General features: G+C 37.9%; 1 protein-coding gene across 1 annotated transcript in view; it reads left to right on the forward strand.

Moving 5' to 3' along the window:
* Positions 1-334: 334 nt before the first annotated feature.
* ubr1 (ubiquitin protein ligase E3 component n-recognin 1) overlaps positions 335-20,740 on the forward strand; it is a 30,320-nt gene continuing 9,914 nt past the window's right edge. Inside the window, exons 1-29 of the mRNA XM_063006937.1 lie at positions 335-392; positions 2,677-2,942; positions 3,493-3,571; positions 4,181-4,291; positions 7,500-7,627; positions 8,378-8,516; positions 8,610-8,672; positions 9,043-9,166; positions 9,782-9,889; positions 10,047-10,135; positions 10,346-10,444; positions 12,567-12,724; positions 13,358-13,457; positions 13,974-14,102; positions 14,712-14,892; positions 15,023-15,084; positions 15,188-15,298; positions 15,516-15,581; positions 15,671-15,772; positions 15,871-15,934; positions 16,846-16,970; positions 17,062-17,114; positions 17,194-17,296; positions 17,684-17,732; positions 17,993-18,147; positions 18,527-18,626; positions 18,750-18,853; positions 18,949-19,029; positions 20,498-20,679. Coding sequence (XP_062863007.1) covers positions 348-392; positions 2,677-2,942; positions 3,493-3,571; positions 4,181-4,291; positions 7,500-7,627; positions 8,378-8,516; positions 8,610-8,672; positions 9,043-9,166; positions 9,782-9,889; positions 10,047-10,135; positions 10,346-10,444; positions 12,567-12,724; positions 13,358-13,457; positions 13,974-14,102; positions 14,712-14,892; positions 15,023-15,084; positions 15,188-15,298; positions 15,516-15,581; positions 15,671-15,772; positions 15,871-15,934; positions 16,846-16,970; positions 17,062-17,114; positions 17,194-17,296; positions 17,684-17,732; positions 17,993-18,147; positions 18,527-18,626; positions 18,750-18,853; positions 18,949-19,029; positions 20,498-20,679 — 3,176 coding nt within the window. The 5' untranslated portion in view covers positions 335-347. The remainder of the gene's footprint in view (positions 393-2,676; positions 2,943-3,492; positions 3,572-4,180; positions 4,292-7,499; positions 7,628-8,377; positions 8,517-8,609; positions 8,673-9,042; positions 9,167-9,781; positions 9,890-10,046; positions 10,136-10,345; positions 10,445-12,566; positions 12,725-13,357; positions 13,458-13,973; positions 14,103-14,711; positions 14,893-15,022; positions 15,085-15,187; positions 15,299-15,515; positions 15,582-15,670; positions 15,773-15,870; positions 15,935-16,845; positions 16,971-17,061; positions 17,115-17,193; positions 17,297-17,683; positions 17,733-17,992; positions 18,148-18,526; positions 18,627-18,749; positions 18,854-18,948; positions 19,030-20,497; positions 20,680-20,740) is intronic.

A 20,740-nucleotide genomic window follows, 5' to 3' on the forward strand; every position in this document is an offset into this window, starting at 1 on the left:
CATCAGTATTATAAAGACCTTAGTAAACAACATTAGTATACAATCTATCATGTATGACAGTATGGCAGGATGTTAAAAGCTTTATTGTACGTATAATGCAGTAAGCCTACATCTGTCAACAATCATCTGCACTCCACTAGTTTATTCTCATTTTCTCGATTTTATAAATAGTCAATTAAATATAGTTTATTGGATTTATTTTGCCCAAACTATCGGAAAGATACAGTATTAGAACAATTAAACATCTACAACTGTGGTTAAGCTAGTCCTTTCACTTTCAGTGGTGTCGTAAACAGGGTTGAATTGCGGCTGCGCTGGTAGTGCGCTCGCATTGTGCGCCACTGAACATGGCGGAAGAGGAAAAATCCGCAAACGGACTGCAGTTGAGCACGGTAATAATTCCTTATTTATTTTCATATCTACACTCCCTTTATTTATGCGTGGGTTTCGCTTAAAAGCGGGTTGTTTTTTTATGCCATTAGGGTTGTTTGTGCGATGTAAACTTCTCTTTGCAGCCTTGTTGTCATGTTTGCTAGCTATAAGGCTGCGGCTCAGTGACATACTAGCCTACTACATAGTATGTGAAGTTAGTTCAGGAGCAGTTATACCATTGCTGCTTCTGTATACTATTTAGTAGGTTAGTATGCGGCTTCAGACAGAACGTCAACATGTAGAGACAGACAGAACAGTAAATGTAGCGGCTAATCCAGACAGATTTGTATTTGTGCGGTTTATGTTTTGATTAAGTTACTTTTTGTTTTCATTTTTAATAAAGTACTCAAGATGGACCATGTTTACGTCCTGACACCGGTCTACGTTTGATGTATTTTAACATCTAACAATTACAACATCCAACAATTACAAGTAGCATCATATAGTGTCATATTACTTAACAAAATAATACAATATTTTAATTATTATTATTTCTACAAACATTTAATCTGTGATCCATAAATAACATGGTTGCTTCTAACATACGGTTCATGGTAGTCTAGTCAGTTTTTATGTTTCAATGTAATTTTGTGAATAATTTTTGATAATTCCCAAATATTAAAATAGTAGCTTTAAATAGGGCTTGATTTACAAAATGCACCTACTTAAAAACATTGCCCAGGATAGAAACAAAGTATATATTGAATGTAATTATAAGTAATTACACACACATATGTAAAATTAGGATATGAAGTCATGTAATTACAGGCTAAACCCTAAAATAAAACAAAAACCAACAGTCCATCTCCCCAAGACATTACATTGACAGTCGGGTTGGGTAGCTGCCTAGGCAAGTGGCCAGCTAAAATCTCAGGGGTGGTGGGCTAGTGTAATAGACTGCTGCGTCACCCACACACCTTCATGTTTTATCACAACTTTATCCTGGTCAGGTTTGCTAGGGTCCAGTTTCCCCAGAATCACTGGGCAAAATACAATAACAAACTCCGCAGACACTACGCCAATTCATTGCAGGGCCTAAGCCATTCCCCCTCAGACATAGCCAGTTATGTCTGTATGTAGATGCCTGACCAGCCGGTAGCACCAATGGGGTTTTGAACACAGGGGTTCCCAGGGGTCGTGGGCTTGCATAATTTACCGCTGTAGCACATGTCTGCCTCATTATATTTTAGATGTAATTAGTATAACTTTTGTTGGAATAATATAACATGTAGACAAGATACCAAGACAAAATGGGTGGAAATTTTAGCTGCATTATGGAGATGATTGAAACATGAAAGTGAAACATTAAAAAAAGTACCTTAGAGTCTTGAAAAATGCCTTAGGCAGTAGGACCTTTTTCAAGACGCTGAGGTATGGCTGAGGAATGAAATACGCTTGTGATTTTGTTCCTGTACGTAATGAAAGCTTATCAAACTGAAAGCAGTAAGATTAAACAAAGAAACACTAAGCTATGTAAACACTAAAGGACTAAATAAGGTATTAGAGTCCCAAAGTTTTATTAACTTTTACAATCCAATAGAAATGAATCCCATACAATTTAATACAACCATTTCTATATATGCAAATATTATAAATAGTTAATTCCTCTTCTAACTGTTTTCAATACTGATCAACTCTAATAATTGTTGCGAGGTTGTAGTAGTTGTTGGAAGCTGTGCTGAATTCCTTTCAATCCTTCATTGCAAATACTCCACTGCATACATGCCACCCACGCTGGCTGAAACAGGCCCAAGACAAGCATCCACCTCCACTGAAACATGTGAAGTTGCAACTGTTCCTTAAACTGGACAGCAGCAGATTATAACAGACAGGTTTTTATACACTTAAGAAGTGCTCTACGCTTTAATTTTTTCTCTCCCAGTTGTTCTGCTATCCCAATGTCAAAACTTTTGACTTTGTCCTTATAAAGAAAGAAATATGTTGATTTTTGACTTATTCCTCTTGGAAAATTAATATATTTGTGCATATGCAGATTTATATCCTGATATCCAACAGAAATGTATTGGGATTTAAAAAAAAGTATTACTGGGGCAAGCTTGGTTTTAGATTGTGGACTTGCGTTTCCTTTGACTGGTGTGGTGTTGATCAGACAAATAGTTAAGTAAAGACTGAATACTCTTATTCCTCAGAAATGTAGATGTACTGAACACATGAGTGAAAATGTTTGAATTATAAGTCTGCTATTCTTCATTTTCTGCAAATATCTCTTTCTGTTTCCATAAGCAATGGAGGGAAGCCTCAAACTGGCATGCTGCAATACTCCAGTATTTGGCAGAGCAGGTCCCCCATATTTATTGCCTGCAGGCTGAGCCTCAACCAGTGGAAGAAGAGAAGAAAGTTCAGGATCGTGTCCTATACCCTCTAGAGTGCTTCTTGTTTGGGGAGGAACCACAAGTTGGTTTAGAGAAATTGCAACAGAGACACTCCAGTTTATCCTCCCAGCAGTGTGGACGTGTGTTCAAAGAGGGTGAAACTGTCTACTCCTGCAGGTTAGTAAGACACAAGTATACCATGGTATGAATATTCTAAATACTTAGTGGTAAAACGATGAGTTTCCTTTAGATATTTTATTGACATTAAAAGACACTGTAGATCACCTAAATTTAACTTCTGGTGAGCGACTGATGCATTACATTTTATGCTATGTTTTATACATTTTACATGTTTAAATATTAGTGCACAGTTCTATTGAAATACAAAAACACATTAGAAGTTGTTAGTAGGATGTTATTTGTGTGTAAATACTATTCTTTGATTTGTTTACACCCACGTGTTTGTGCATCTCTAGTATTAGGATTTCTTCCAGATATAAAAGGAATGCAGTTTTGTCTAATTAGCAATACACCTGATACAGAATGACTCAGAACGGTGTTGGTTAAGCTAACTAGGATGTTATAAACTATATTGCAATATGATTTCAAGTAAAAACTAATTCACTGGAGTTTAATGAATTGCATAAAACAACCAAGTTGGAAACAGAGTTATAGTTATATAACTAAACTGGAATTATTTTGAATGATTTTTTGCATGGGTTTGCAGGGACTGTGCAATAGATCCTACCTGTGTGCTATGTATGGACTGCTTTCAGAACAGTGTACACAAAAGCCACCGCTACAAGGTCAGTGAATAAAACTGATTTACATTCCATTTATTAACAAGTTTCTCCTTATAATTCATTGAAGTCTAGACAAAATGTATTTAACCTATGAAGGTTTGCAAGATCCTGTTAAGTAATGTTAGATTAGGACGGTGTTATATAGGTTCATACATACACATACATGCAAAATACTAAAACTGTTTTGGAACAGTTTCTCTATGAGTTATATGCAACTAATTATTCATGATGCTTTATTGGTAGCAAACGAGAACTGTATGTCGTATGACTGTATGTCTTACAACGATGATCAACATTCAAAAACCTTTTGTATCACAGAAAGCAAAAGTTTGGAGCTGTGATCAATGAAGAAAAAGTCTTATGGCCTGACAAGGCATCATCCATCAAATTTTCTACATAATTCCTAATAAATGATTTCTAATAAGTTATTTGGTTGAACCTACTGATAGCCTTCAAGTCATAATGACTGGTAGAAAATCCAAAATACATCATTGTTCCCAATCTTACAGTGTGAAGACCATTTAAACAGGACAGCTTATCACGTACCAAGTTTGCAGGCTTTTATTAAATGTTGATAATTGTTTTTAACTATCTAGTTTTTTCCCCTCCTAGATGCATGCATCTGCAGGAGGAGGTTTCTGTGACTGTGGGGATATGGAGGCCTGGAAGACTGGTCCCTGCTGCTCCCAACATGACCCTGGCACTGCTGAAGCTATGGAGACGGTGAGGCTTAGTTTCTGCCAGTATTACTGTTTAGGTTTAGAAGGCAGATTTCCACGCCTTGACTCATTTAAACAGACTTCCTGCCCTGAGGTCAGAAGATCTTACTCGAAAAGTTGCTGTCCTCTGGTTGGCCTGGGAAACCAGTAAGTGTGGGAAAGTGACATTTATGGAGGCCCGCATCACTAATGAGCCTTGCTGTTGAAATGGAAGGTTAATAAATATGGATAGATGATTAAATAAGTGATTTGCTATGCAGTTAAATGCGACTGTAAAATTGATAGTAATTTTTATATGTATTTAGAGCAAATAAGTTGGATACATCAATGCATTGAAGCCACTTATTGTAAATGTCACATTTATGAAGGTTTATTCAGTAATAACCACATAAACAAAGTTACTGTATTTGACTATTTTAGGTAGGAATTAAGTGATTAGGCTCAGATATACAGTGGGGCCAAAAAGTATTTAGTCAGCCACTGATTGTGCAAGTTCTCCTACTTAGAAAGATGAGAGAGGTCTGTAATTTTCATCATAGGTACACTTCAACTATGAGAGACAAAATAAGAAAAAAAAATCCAGGAAATCACATTGTAGGATTTTTAAAGAATTTATTTGTAAATTATGGTGGAAAATAAGTATTTGGTTAATAACAAACAAGCAAGATTTCTGGCTCTCACAGACCTGTAACTTCTTCTTTAAGAAGCTCTTCTGTCCTCCACTCGTTACCTGTATTAATGGCACCTGTTTGACCTCGTTATCTGTATAAAAGACACCTGTCCACAGCCTCAAACAGTCAGACTCCAAACTCAACCGTTACCAAGACCAAAGAGCTGTCGAAGGACACCTGGAAGAAAATTGTAGACCTGCACCAGGCTGGGAAGAGTGAATCTACAATAGGCAAGCAGGTTGGTGTGAATAAATCAACTGTGGGAGCAATTGTAAGAAAATGGAAGACATACAAGACCATTGATAATCTCCTTCGATCTGGGGCCCCACGCAAGATCTCATCCCGTGGGGTCAAAATGATCATTAGAACGGTGAGCAAAAATCCCAGAACTACACGGAGGGACCGGATGAATGACCTGCAGAGAGCTGGGACCAAAGTAACAAAGGGACCATCAGTAACACACTACGCCGAGAGGGACTCAAATCCTGCAGTGCCAGGCGTGTCCCCCTGCTTAAGCCAGTACATGTCCAGGCCCGTCTGAAGTTTGCCAGAGAGCATATGGATGATCCAGAAGAGGATTGGGAGAATATCATGTGGTCAGATGAAACCAAAATGGAACTTTTTGGTAAAAACTCAACTCGTCGTGTTTGGAGGAAGAAGAATGCTGAGTTGCATCCCAACAACACCATACCTACTGTGAAGCATGGGGCTGTTTTTCTGCAAAGGGGACAGGACGACTGATCCGTGTTAAGGGAAGAATGAACGGGGCCATGTGTCGTGAGATTTTAAGCCAAAACCTCCTTCCATCAGTGAGAGCATTGAAGATGAAACGTGGCTGGGTCTTCCAGCATGACAATGATCCCAAACACACCGCTCAGGCAACGAAGGAGTGGCTCCGTAAAAAGCATTTCAAGGTCCTGGAGTGGCCTAGCCAGTATCCAGACCTCAACCCCATAGAACATTTGTGGAGGGAGTTGAAAGTCCGTGTTGCCCAGAGACAGCCCCAAAACATCACTGCTCTAGAGGAGATCTGCATGGAGGAATGGGCCAAAATACCAGCTACAGTGTGTGCAAACCTGGTGAAGACTTACAGGAAACGTTTGACCTCTGTCACTGCCAACAAAGGTTATGTTACAAAGTATTGAGTTGAACTTTTGTTATTGACCAAATACTTATTTTCCACCATAATTTACAAATAAATTCTTTAAAAATCCTACAATGGGATTTCCTGGATTTTTTTTTTCTCATTTTGTCTCATTACAGACCTCTCTCATCTTTCTAAGTAGGAGAACTTGCACAATCAGTGGCTGACTAAATTCTTTTTGGCCCCACTGTATCTATGCTAATTTTTACTACTACAAGTTACTTATACAAGCAAAAGCAAGTAACAGTTTGGGATTCTGCACATTTAATACACAGGGATGTCCACAGTGTACAGTCATTTTAAATGATTAATGTTTAAAATTACAGTATTGAATAATAGTTAAAAAATTATGTATTTTTTCTGTTATCACTTTGTGTCATTTTAAATGATGCTGTGACACCATGGTATTTGTTTTAACTATTTTATCATATTGTACAAAAAATATAACATGTCTACTGGCAGGCATTCATATAATTTATGTATAATTATGCTACAATAGTTGTTTACATTGTAAAAACATCTGATATTTTTGGTACACATGTAAAAGCAGCATTTAAATGCAGTGCACATGCTTAATAATAGATGCTATTTTCCTGTACAAGTTATCTCTAAAAGCTTGACTTACCAGGTGTCTGTTTACTGTGCATGTCTCTCACTTGATTTGCTGTGATTACATTATGTTCTGAAAGCAGTCACGGCTGGTTAGAAAACAGCCGGTGTCTGTTGTCCTGTCTGTTGTCATTGTGCTGAGATCAGATCAGCAATAACTGTCCAATTGAGGCAAATTGTAAACACGTATACTGTTCAGAAGCCTTTCAATAAAAAAAAAGCCTAAAAATATTTACAAAAACCTTAATTTTCCTTTTGACAGGCATTTGATATCAGTGCCTGTAGTGCTGTACTGTAAGTAAACAGACAGTGTATATTGTTAATAAATAACTACATTTTACACTATGTAATGTATCATTGTCTGTGCTCTTTTGCCCTGGATAGGTAAAATATATATATTAATCATCTTGCCTTTCCCATTCTGCAGGAGCAAAAAGAAAGCAGTTCTTGTTATATTTATTGACACATGTGACTTTGTAAATATAACAAGAACTGTTTTCTTTCTTGCTCCTGCAGAGTGGGAAAGGCAAGATGATTAATATTCTCACAATTATTTCACAATACAGTTAATAAATTCGAAACTTACCTATCCAGGGCAAAGGAGCGTAGACAATGATACATTACTTAGTGCAAAATGTAGTTATTTGATAACAACATACACTAATAATACTTGTAATGTCAGTTTGTACTTTGCTTTACTGAGTGTCCTAGATTGTTTCTTACTTGTCTTTATACATTTTGATTACTGAAAAATGGTTCAGACCTTGCTGTGTGACTGTGTGTTACAGGATGAGTGTTTGTTGGACGCGGGTCTGCATGAGCGTGCTCAGAAGCTTTTCCAGGTGCTCCTGCAGTACTTTGCTGATCTGATTGTGTGGGAGGAGGGTAGTGAACTTCCAGAAGATTTGAAACCTGGGTCAGTCATACAATATATATATTTTTTGTTTTACAATTTACAACTGTACTGTTTACTCCCAAAATCTAACAAAATGTAGACCCAATCAGCCTGACATTACATACAAGCTTATGCCTTAGCTTATCTATATTTACATTTACATTTACATTTTCAGCATTTAGCAGACGCTCTTATCCAGAGCGACTTACAGAAGTGCTTCTATAGTGAACATTTCATTTCTCAAGTTTAGGTAAACAACAGTCGAATAACATAAATCTGCTAAAACCTGTTAGAACCAAAGTGCCTTTTTTTTTTTTTTTTTTCGGAAATGGAAAAGAATGGAACAAAATGTTAGTAAATAAGTACAAGTCAGCCTAAGTGATTAGTAAAAAGGTGAGTTTTTAATCGTTTTTTTAAAGACAGCAAGAGACTCAGATGTTCGGACAGACAGAGGAAGTTCATTCCACCACTTCGGCGCTAGAACAGAGCGTTAATCTATACATTAATGTCCTAATCGTGGGGCAGTGGTAGCTCAGTGGTTAAGGTGCTGGACTAATCAGACGGTTGCTTGTTTAAGGTCTTGTCATTTGTTCCTCATGTCTGTATTGTTGCTGCCTTGTTCTTTAATAATGAGTAAGTAAGAATCAAGATGTCCAATCATCAATCAGTAAAATAATGATCATGATAATGGCAGTAAACCTTGTAAAAGCAAACACTATTTAAAAAGTACATTTGTAGCTGAGCAGTCTGTATTTTTCTTTCTGTCTTTAGAGTGAGGGAGGACACATACTACTGTGTGCTTTACAATGATGAACGCCACTCCTTTGATCATGTGATCTACACACTTCAGAGAGCAATCAGCTGTAGCCCTGTTGAAGCTCACACACACACTGCTCTCATTGACAAAGAGGTAGTGTATTTGAAATGTGCACTTAAAATCATCTACTGTTCTTATTAATATGTAAGAACAAGTGTATTGTGCCTTACTGTGCTTGTCCTTCAGGGGCGCAGAGCTGTCAAAAGAGGAACCTTGAGATCCTGTCAACAAGACAAAGAACAAATTAGGGTAAATGCCTAGTTTTGTGCCTGTTAACCCTCTTTCATATTTATAAATTGTGACTTCTAGTACACCTTTAGCAGTAACTGTCTGAATTTGCATCATTTTATCTCACAGTCTTCAAGTAAACAGTTAACGGGTTGCATTTATTTGCCTATTTTACATAAATTAAAATATCCGGGTGAGTTTTCTTTCAAAACATGTGAACCTACATCTTTATTTAGTGTTTTGAGAATGATTGAGAAGTGATCAAACAGTAGAAAACCCAACTAGGTGCTGGTGACTTTATATTAATGAAACACTTAGTTGTGTCTCCTACTGTTGGTGCTTGAGTCATTAAAACTGCCATAATGTCCACTCCATCTTCTATACATTGCAGGCCAACTCGGAGCACATTACTCAACAGCCCCTGAGAGTGGAGATCCTGCACTCATCAGTGATGGCCCATCAGACCTTTGCCCTTAGACTGGGCACCTGGTTCCAGCAGATCATTGGCTACTCAGGTATACCCTACTTTTGATATTATAATAACATCTATTTTTATAATATTTTAAATATTAAAACAACATGTAAACAGCGTGGTGAAATGGATTATAATTTAACTAATTCTGTATACGTTTGGTTAAAAGTAGTTACATATACCAGTAATTTGTGTGCATGCATACCTGAAAAAAGGTCAAACAAGCTGCCCTAGACTTCATTTACAGTGCTAGATATAATTTTACTGTTTTTTAGGTTAATAACAGATTATATGGTATATTATTGTTTTATTATCCTGTTAATTAGACACTAGAGCTTTGCTCCTTTACTGTTTTCATAATAAAGACAAATCTGCATTACATAAGAAAAATCTGTAGTGTATGTAGTGTAAATGTAACCTACATAATCTCTCTGTCGTATTTCCTAACATGTCTTTTTTTATATTTGAACATTAAAGCAAAGTGTATTGTGTTTTGTATAGTGTTTTGTACTTTTTACTGGCACTCTGTAATTCAACATTTTCTATTTGTGATTTTCCTTTTTCTTACTCTCTTTGTCAATCAAAAACAAACACACACACACACACACACACACACACACACACACACACACACACACACACACACACACTTACACAGTGGGCTTTAGGCAGGTATTTTGCCAGGTGGCTCTTCAGCCGGGTGCTGACAGTGTTACTCCCTGTTTAATCAGCAGGCTCATGTTACATGATGCCAGACTTTACAAAGGCAAGTGAATACACTATTTCTTGTCTCTTGTTAAACCATTTTAAATAAATGTTTTTTAAAAATAGTGCTGTGTAGTTGAATTATGTTTATATACTATAATGACACTTTATAATCTATATAAGCACTAAATGTAAACCTGCATTTCCTCTTTAATCAGGAGCTCGCAAGGTCATCCATGAGCTGATTTTCTGTAGTATGCTGATGGAGACAGACTATAAAAGGCAGTTTGCAATAAAATTTACAGAGGTTTGTTTTATTTATATTACAGCAAAGGGCTATCATTTCTATAATAAATTAATGTAAAAGTTCAGTATGTAAGACAGGCTCATATCCATTGTTGCACACTAGTTCATCTCAGCTGAAAAAGGTTTAGAACCACTGGTCTAAACAAAAAAATAACAATAAGTATTATATAATATGTACCCAAATATAACAGTGTTTTGTGTTCTTCTACAGCTTTATAAGCAGTTACAGGAAGATTTCATCAGTGATGATCATGAGAGGAACCTCTCCATTACAGCCTTGTCTGTACAGATCTTTACTGTACCCACCCTGGTAATACCCCCAACAACAAAACCACATGCCAACTGTACCTGGACCCTATCACATTTATAAAAGTTCAGCTCATACAGTGGGGTCAAAAAGTATTTAGTCAGCCACTGATTGTGCAGGTTCTCCTACTTAGAAAGATGAGAGAGGTCTGTAATTTTCATCATAGGTACACTTCAACTATGAGAGACAAAATGAGGAAAAAAATCCAGGAAATCACATTGTAGGATTTTTAAAGAATTTATTTGTAAATGATGGTGGAAAATAAGTATTTGGTTAATAACAAAAGTTCAACTCAATACTTTGTAACATAACCTTTGTTGGCAATGACAGAGGTCAAACGTTTCCTGTAAGTCTTCACCAGGTTTGCACACACTGTAGCTGGTATTTTGGCCCATTCCTCCATTCCTCCTTTTCTATGGGGTTGAGGTCTGGAGACTGGCTAGACCACTCCAGGACCTTGAAATGCTTTTTACGGAGCCACTCCTTCATTGCCCGAGCAGTGAGTTTGGGATCATTGTCATGCTGGAAGACCCAGCCACGTTCCATCTTCAATGCTCTCACTGATGGAAGGAGGTTTTGGCTTAAAATCTCACGATACATGGCCCCGTTCATTCTTCCCTTAACACGGATCAGTCGTCCTGTCCCCACTGCAGAAAAACAGCCCCAAAGCATGATGTTTCCACCCCCATGCTTCACAGTAGGTATGGTGTTCTTGGGTTTTTCTTCTTCCTCCAAACACGACGAGTTGAGTTTTTACCAAAAAGTTCCATTTTGGTTTCATCTGACCACATGATATTCTCCCAATCCTCTTCTGGATCATCCATATGCTCTCTGGCAAACTTCAGACGGGTATGTACTGGCTTAAGCAGGGGGACACGCCTGACACTGCAGGATTTGAGTCCCTCTCGGCGTAGTGTGTTACTGATGGTAGCCTTTGTTACTTTGGTCCCAGCTCTCTGCAGGTCATTCATCAGGTCCCTCCGTGTAGTTCTGGGATTTTTGCTCACCGTTCTCATGATCATTTTGACCCCACGGGATGAGATCTTGACCCCAAGGGAGATTATCAATGGTCTTGTATGTCTTCCATTTTCTTACAATTGCTCCCACAGTTGATTTATTCACACCAACCTGCTTGCCTATTGTAGATTCACTCTTCCCAGCCTGGTGCAGGTCTACAATTTTCTTCCTGGTGTCCTTCGACAGCTCTTTGGTCTTGGCCATGGTTGAGTTTGGAGTCTAACTGTTTGAGGCTGTGGACAGGTGTCTTTTATACAGATAACGAGGTCAAACAGGGGCCATTAATACAGGTAACGAGTGGAGGACAGAAGAGCTTCTTAATGAAGAAGTTACAGGTCTGTGAGAGCCAGAAATCTTGCTTGTTTGTTATTGACCAAATACTTATTTTCCACCATCATTTACGAATAAATTCTTTAAAAATCCTACAATGTGATTTCCTGGATTTTTTTTTCTCATTTTGTCTCTCATAGTTGAAGTGTACCTATGATGAAAATTACAGACCTCTCTCATCTTTCTAAGTAGGAGAACCTGCACAATCAGTGGCTGACTAAATACTTTTTGGCCCCACTGTAGTTATCATACAATTACTGAGATTAATGGTTTACATTTGTGCTGTTGACTTAATGTTGCACATATTTTCTATATTATGTCATGTTTTGACTACTGGATCTCTTTTTGCACAGGGTAGAGTCATGCTAGAACAGAAAGGGCCTTTCTCAGACTTGCCGCAAAGTTAGAATTTTATGATGTATTTTATATACTTGATTAAACACTAGGTAGCAATGAGTATGACTGGTACACTTGAACTCCATAATTAGGAGTGGTGTCCACATACGTTTGGCCTTATGCTGTAAATTCAAGCTTCATTATTAACAGGGTTATTATCAGGTTGCTGTGCCTAGTGCCACTGTTGTAAATTGATTATGAACTAATAGACTGAGCAGAAGCTTGATTACAGTAATAGGAATTAGGGGGATTTTTTGGAATGCCATATGCTCTATATAATGTTTTTTTTGTACGTATGAGACACTGAAGGAGACAGAAAATCTAAATTTTCTCTTAAATAATTAATTCTTCTTTTTCAAATTTGCTGTGTTTGTGTATTCAGGCCAGACAGCTGATTGAGGAAGGCAATGTAATAAAGGTGATTATAGACACAGTCATGGAGATGCTGAGGGAACATCTGGATCGAAACCAACGCTTCCATTTTCAGGGCTATAATTCTGACAAGTTCTTCCGGGTTCAAGTGATCTTCCATGATCTCAAGTGAGCATTTATTTGATGTGCAATTACATACACAGATGAGCCAAAGCTTTAGGAACACTCGTTAAATATGATGCCAAAACAGCTTGGACTTACCAAGACATGGACTCCACAAGACCTTTGAAAGACAGTTTGGTGGTGTCTCAGACCAAGACATTACTAGCAGGTCCTTCAACTTCTGTATGTTGCCAGGTAGATCATATAAGAGTAAATCATCTGCCATCACTTGTGCAGGTTAACAATGCGCACCTGTCCAGCCATCCACCTGATCTTGGAGAAAACAGAATTTGTTAGACCACTTGACGTTAAAACCGAAAGACAAAAGGATGGGCAGTTTTACTGCGGTTTGTGGCTCGTCCCTCCTTGGACCACTGTCAATAGGTCACTCAGGTCTTTATGCCTGACAATAGTTGCTGCTTTCAGCACTTGTACTACGATTAACTACCAGCCCAACGTTTATCCCTAACTGTGACATACACAATTGTTTTCAAAGGCTTTACCCTGCATGTTTTTGGGGGCAGTCCTAATGTTTTGGTTCATCTATGTGTACGAAAGACTGAGAAATAATTGCACAAAATTGGACATTTTGTGTCATTTCAGTGTAATGATTATGTGTGTTGTGTTCTCCATGTTTAGGTACATTCTCATCAGCAAACCCACAGTATGGACTGAACCATTAAGGGCAAAGTTTTTGGAAGGTTTTAATGTCTTTCTGGGGCTGCTAAACTGTATGCAGGTACTAGATCACCCTAAGATTAATTCATCCATTTAAGTAATGAAGCTATTATTGTCTCCTTTTTTAAAGATTTATTGTAATTTTCTTTCTTGGCTGAAATCTTAGAAATAACTTGGCAGTTATCTACATTCTTCTTTTTTAGCTTGCTGTGGTGTGCACATGGAAGTGCATAGATTGATATATGAATGAAAGTGTACGCCTAACCGGGGTTTAAGAGTTACTTAATTTGGTATCATAACTCTAACATTGTCATAAATCGGTATAGTCATGAATTGTGAAATAAATTAGCCAGTTAAACTTGCAGCAGCACATTAAGATCTTGTGATTGCTCACATTTGCAGTTGCTCAGTTTAAAGGTGCAATAGAAAGTACGATTGCTTTTTACACTCTATTTACAAACTGAAATAACTGCTTATTTTGAGAAAGATGACCAAAAGGTCTTTTATACAGAAAATAAAAAGACATTAGGCATGATTTATAAGGAGTGGTATGATTTCTGCTTTCATCTTGTGCCAGGGAATGGAGGAAGTAAAGAGGCAGTTTGGTCAGCACATTGAGGTGGAGCCAGAATGGGAGGCTGGGTTTACTATCCAGATACAGCTCCGTCACATTCTGTCCATGTTTCAGGACTGGTGTGCCTCTGATGTAAGGACTTAACTCTGCTACTAATGTAATTAGTATAACAATATGCTTTTTAGAATTTTTGCATTGTATCAATGTCCTTTTGTGAAGTTGTGTAAACATTTTAAAGTCATACATTAATAAGCAAAAAACATTGTTTTATTACACTGTTTGTCATGTTGTCATATCCATTAAATATGACATATATACAGAGCTCTGGAGTTTTAATCTCAGCCAGCCGGGCATCTACACAGACACAAGGGGGAAAGACAATGGCTAAAACAGGTGTCCTTGTTGCTGGGCAATTACGATCTCTGCAGTGGCAGTGTGTGGCTCCCTGTGTGCAATACTGGGGTATATGAGATCCTGCACCTAGTAGGTGAAAATAAGCAATCTGCATGTGCGTGAGAACTTGGCCCTCCTAGTTTGGGGAAGGGGTAGCGGCAGTGACGAGAATGCAATAAGCTCCAATTAGCCACACGAAAAAACACCACAAAACAAAAACAAACAAAAAAACACCACAAAAACATGGATGGCATGCCCTGGGTATTTTGTCACTCTCAGAAATTATTCTGATGTTTGTACATTTATCTTTTTCATGTAATTTTGTAATGTGTAATGTATCTTTTACAGGAAAGGGTTTTGCTGCTAGCATTTCAGGAATGTCACCGTGCACTTCTGCGCTGCACCAACCAGCCATTTCACAGCCAATCCACTGACTACTACATGTGCAAGCACATCCTCCATACACGCACCTACAAAGTCTCCCAAGAACCCGTTTCTATCCACCTTCCAATATCCAGACTGCTGGCTGGTGAGCTTCTACATGAACACTATGATCAGTAGCCCTGTTTGTTTTTAAACACTACAAATCATTGCACACATCAAAAGTGTCCAGTCATTTGAACCGTGTTAACCTTTTTTTATATTGTATGTGGTTGCAGGTCTGTATGTACTCTTGTGTCAGACTGGCGTTATTAAATACCTTCCTGACTTTGTGGAACCTGTGAGTTATAATCTAATAACTGGTAAAGTGTATCTCTCCCCACCTTATGACCTACTGGTTTCTGATTTTGTGTTAAGTAATAGACCTGTATGTACGTTTTCAGGATCAGCTAGATTTTTCTCTGTTTGCGGAGCAGTCTGTGCGCTGCCTGGTACTGGCTGCTCAGGTGTCTGCAGAGATGTGGCGCAGAAATGGGCTCTCCCTTGTTAGTCAGGTTAGAAAATTTTGCATGATTTATTTACACTACACTTCCCTATGTACCTGGTTATTCATTAGTGGACTCATGAAAAAGAAATCTGTACTATAAAACTGTACTACTCTACTTAATACAAAATACATAAACATTAATAAAAAGTATTTTTAAAATCTGTGCTGCATTAAAAGATACATTAGTGTTGGTAGTAATGTGTGTGTTTTTTAATTTTTTTTAGATGTATTACTATCAGGATGTAAAATGCAGAGATGAAATGTTTGATAAGGACGTTATCATGCTTCAGGTGTGTACCAGTCTGTTCTACTGTATTTCCACAAACCTAAATGTGCAGTAATACCAAATGTATATTTGTAAAAAATGATTTTTGCACAGATTGCTGCCTCCAAAATGGACCCAAACCACTTCATCATGCTACTTCTATTGAGATTTGAGCTCTTTGAGGTGTTTAATGGAAACAGCTCAAGTAAGGATCAGGTAGGTTTAAACAGCTTACATGTATAGAAATCTCCACATATTCTGGGTTATTTTTGTTCTGTAGTGCCTATTGATGCGAATGCTCTTTATTTGTGTAGGACCTTCTGAAGCAGTGGAACAGACTGACTGAAGAAATGCTGCACTCGTTAATCATTATCATAGGCAAGTCCACACAGCAGGTCTTTTTTGCTGGACCTGTCCTCTATTTGTAACAAAGCAAGTGTTTCTTTAGACCCATATGAATCATGCCATCGCAGATTTGTAAACTACTTTTGCCAAAGGCACTGATCTGGAATACTGAGTTGTCTGACCACAATACACATATCCATTATGTAATGGTCCATGCCAGATGCCTCAGAGCCTAGAAATCTCGACACAACTTATTGACAAGATTAACATAAGGCTTTTTTGCACAGTAATGTTTTACATGACATTTAACTCCATACTGTAGTTCTTCACAAAGGTTTGCCAAAAGAATCTATTGCCCATGTGATTATATCAGCTATTGATGAATTAGAGATAATGGGTGTTCAGCTTAGACTCTTAATGCACTGAAATTCCTCCAGATTCTTTGAATTGTTTAATGATTTTATGCACTGTAGAGGGAGAAATATTTTTATTTAAGTAACATTGTTTTTTTTTTATTTTCATAATTTTCTCACACATTTGTTGGCAAACTGGAGATCCTCTGCCCATCTTTGTTCCTCAAAGATTTACTTAGCCTTTTGTGAATACTGCTTTTGTACCAAATCATGATTACAATCACCTGTAAAAAAATCACATCATTATTTAGATTTTTGTACCTCATTACTAGCCCTAAATTGCCCCTGTTCCAACATTTTTTGGAATGTGTTGCAGGCCTGAAATGCAGGAATGGGTGTATATTAACAAATAAAATAAAGCTGACCAGACAAAATATGATATATTCTGGGTTCATACTGTCTGCAGTTAAATAAAAGTCAAAGTAAATGTAAGAATTTGCATTTTCCATACATTTTTTGGGGTTTGTAATTGATATCTCAAAGTTCCCATTGTGACATTAATTAATTTGGAATCGTGTATTGTTTATGCAGGTGAGCGGTACGTGCCTGGAATCAGTAATGTCACTAAAGAGGATGTGACGATGAGGGAGGTGATTCATCTGCTGTGTATAGAGCCCATGGCTCATAGTAGCCTGGTCAAAGGTCTGCCTGAAAATGTAAGATTCTACACAATCCTTAATCATGTCTAGTTATTAGCCAGTTTTTTGCTGTAATAAAAAATGATATATGAAAATGATGTATTTGTAGGAAAGTCATGAAACTGGTCTTGAAACGGTTATTTCAAAAGTTGCAACATTCAAGTAAGTATAACAATATCAAAAATACTTCTGTTAGATACTTGTTTTTTATTTGTTATTAATTAATTTGCATCCCGTTTAGGAAACCCGGAGTTTCAGGTCATGGCTTATATGAACTAAAGAAGGAATGGCTGAAGGAGTTTAATCCTTTCTTTTACCACTACACCAAATCGCAGCATAGCAAGGTACAGTGTAAAGTTTATTCTCTTTTTGTTCAGACATGTCCAGTTCTACTGAACTCACAATTTTTGCGCATGTATGTCACCCACCATGGCCATAGAGGGCTGCCGCCTAACACATGCCTCTTCAAGCTGCTGGCCACTTTTACTCAGCAAAGCACTGGATTGCTATAGAGAGGTTTATGCTCCTCTAAAGAGCTTCATACTCTCTGTATTTCTCTGCATTGACCAGCCAGTAGATGTCACTGTTGCAGATGACTCCCATTATGGCCTTCTCTACTTCAGACATGGCTAATTGTGTCTGTATCATGCCTGACCAGACCGTGGGCATAGCTAAGGGTGCTTTTATTTTTTTAATATATTCTTGTATAACTGTGTGGCTTTCTACCACAGGCTGAAGATGCACAGAAGAAAAAAAGAGTTCAGGAAGGGAGTCACAAGGGTATGTGTACACTCCACTTAACTAGATGTTCCTAAACTTTTCTCATAATGTGTATTGGACCAAAACTACATTTTTTAAAAATAAAGTTGACGATCTGTCAATCTTTTGTGCTGCACTATTTGCATTTCATGGAATAGAGATGACTGGAAACTTAGCCAGTACACAGTGTTGTACATTTTACGGATCATTGTTCAGAATGTCTTTTTTGATGATCTTGATTTTACATAATCATAGTTGATTTTCCTGTTTTACTCTTTCAGCTTTGAGTCCACCTGTGCCTCCTCCTCTCTGCCCTTCCTTCTCCAGCATTGTGCGTCTGCTTTGCTCTGATGTGTTCGTCCATGTTCTGAGGAGAGTGTTACAGTGGGCAGTAGAGGAGCATTCTGCTCTGTGGAGTGAAGCTGTGTTTCAGAGGGTCAGCTTACACCTTATCTCTTATTAAGTTGTAAGATGAACTATATTAAAGGCAGCTTATAAAAACAAATACTGGTAACGCTTTGTGTAGGTCTACAGTTACAGATTAGAACAATTTTTTATGCACAGTATGTGTTAATCATTTTGAAGTCTTTATCAGTTGACACATTGTAACCAAAGGACACTGCTGGGTTTGGTGAACAATTTTTCTCCTTGCATTGAGAGAGTTACAAACACAAACTAACATGTGATTAAAATGTTAGTGACTTTGCTGAGTATGAACCACCAAAGTGATATTTGCGTAATGGGGTTCCTGTGGTGGTTCTTTTTGACTGATAAATAGGGTACTATTATAGAGACCGTATTTGTATTTTCTTCAGGCATTGCATCTTGTAGGCCAGGCACTGCTAGAGGAGAAAACCCAGTTGGAGGCCAGCAGTGTCGAAGAAGTGACCTTTGACTTCAGTCTCAAAGCTCGAAGTAAGTTCTGCTTGTACTCTGTATTTAGAAGTAGGGATATGATGGTGGGTTAATCACTTGCTCTGTGCTTTATATACTACATGTGCTGTACATATAACAATCACATTTTGCATTTCTTTTTAGAAGTTGGCTCAGATCATGGGAAGTCATTGTTCCAATTGCTGTCCAAAACTAAGACGCTTTCTTTTCTTGAAGCTCAGATTGACATGATTAATTGGACTCTACAGGTATGACTGGTTTTTATATATTTAAGTGTCAGTGGGATTTGACATTTTTAAACTTCAATCATGATTTAATGATTCTTTTATTTCTCCCTTTGCAGATGTTTGAGATTGTGAAGTGCCTTCGTGAAAAATCCAGCCCTACAGCTTCATGTGCAGCTGATCAGACAAAGGTGGAGGAGGTACAGTGGAATTATTTTGATCATTCACCTATAATTTTGTCTTTTCCACCTATGATTTTGTCTTTTTTATTCATACATCAAGGCTTTAAATAACAGTTTATCAGTTTAGACCTCTTAAGGACATTAACGACCCTGTACACATCAGGAGTGTGTTTACTCTGCTTAAGGTCCCATCATAGTAATCCACTTTTGATTTATTTAAAAATGATTTCTCATTAGGTGCCCAACTAGGCTGGTGAGCAAGTGCATTAGACTGCGTTGGGAAATTCAAAATTTGCCAATTTCTTTTGAGTGATAACTGACCCTCATTAGCCCATGGTTGACTGAGAACTGAAAGCTTATAGCATCTTATTAAGATATATAAAAATATAAAACACATCACTGAGCATCACATTAATAAGTCTTTATACTTTATTTAATGAAAGACATCATGATGTAGTGACCTTGGCGGTAGTCTAAAACAGTAAGATGATCATAAACACTGAGTAGAACCAGTTCAGCTTTCTGAATGTAGGCTTTAAACAGAGTGTGTGTCAACGCTAACTAAAATGCTAATCCTAATTAATAAAGTAACATAAAAAGTAACATTCTTTCTGACAACATTAGCAGACTTATTATAAGATGATAAGCAGAGTTCGACTTTTATAATAAGGCATGAACCAAAATATCCACATTATTACACACATCCACATGTGCAGTTTAACATGCTGTGTGACGCTTAACATGCCACAGTGACACTAAAGCTTTTTCAAATGTGGCTGTACACAGAGTTGGCAAGTGTAAGAGAGTCATCTCTACACTATACAGATTGCAGTTGCGCTCTCAGTTGAAAAACAAGCGGCGTCTGTTATTAATTAATAGTTCAATTTCTGTCTATGCCGAACCCTGCCCTGACAGAGGAGATCAAAGCTAACCCATATCCCCTCCGAAACATGAGCAGCAGCCGGATGCATTTTTGCCACCCACACATTGATGAGTTTGGCGCCACCTAGCGTTGCATGCGGAGAGACACACCCTAAGGGCACTCTTCCTCATCTCTTGTGCGGGTGCCTCTAATCAGCCGGCAGACGTCGTAATTGCATTCTGACAGAGAGAGACCCACATCCGGTTCTTTGTGCCACCCCCCCAACTGAGCAACCGGCCAATCGTTGCTCATACAGCCGCCCAGCCTCGAACCGGGGAGGCAGAGCTGGATTCGAAACGATGTACTCAGAATCCAGCTCTGGTTGCAGCGTGTCTTTTTTTTTTTAAATAATAATAATAATAATAATAATAATAATAATAAATATCCTCACAAACTAGTGTACTTGTCATTTTACTTTTTGAAAACTTTTGAGAGTCAGGACATTGTCACATCAATAAGCATCAGGTTTATTTACTATTGTTCATTGACTGGCGTCAGTCTAGACCTTGGTAAGCACTGTATTGTTATGAGATTTGTAAAGATTTGAGTGATCTGTTCGTGCAGAGCGGTCACGACAAAGATAAAGCAGAGCGCAAGAGAAAAGCCGAGGCTGCTAAGCTACACAGGCAGAAAATCATGGCTCAGATGTCTGCTATGCAGAAAAACTTCATTGAGACTCACAAATTGCTTTATGACAACATGCCTGAAAGTGGGACTCAAGGCGAGCCGGTGACCTCCAGAGAGAGGTGAGAAGTCTGCTCAGAAAGCACAGGAGAGGAGGGTTTGACTTCTGTTGTGTATTTTAGA

This window comes from Trichomycterus rosablanca, chromosome 13, assembly GCF_030014385.1.
Source record: "Trichomycterus rosablanca isolate fTriRos1 chromosome 13, fTriRos1.hap1, whole genome shotgun sequence".
Taxonomy (NCBI): Eukaryota; Metazoa; Chordata; class Actinopteri; order Siluriformes; family Trichomycteridae; genus Trichomycterus; species Trichomycterus rosablanca.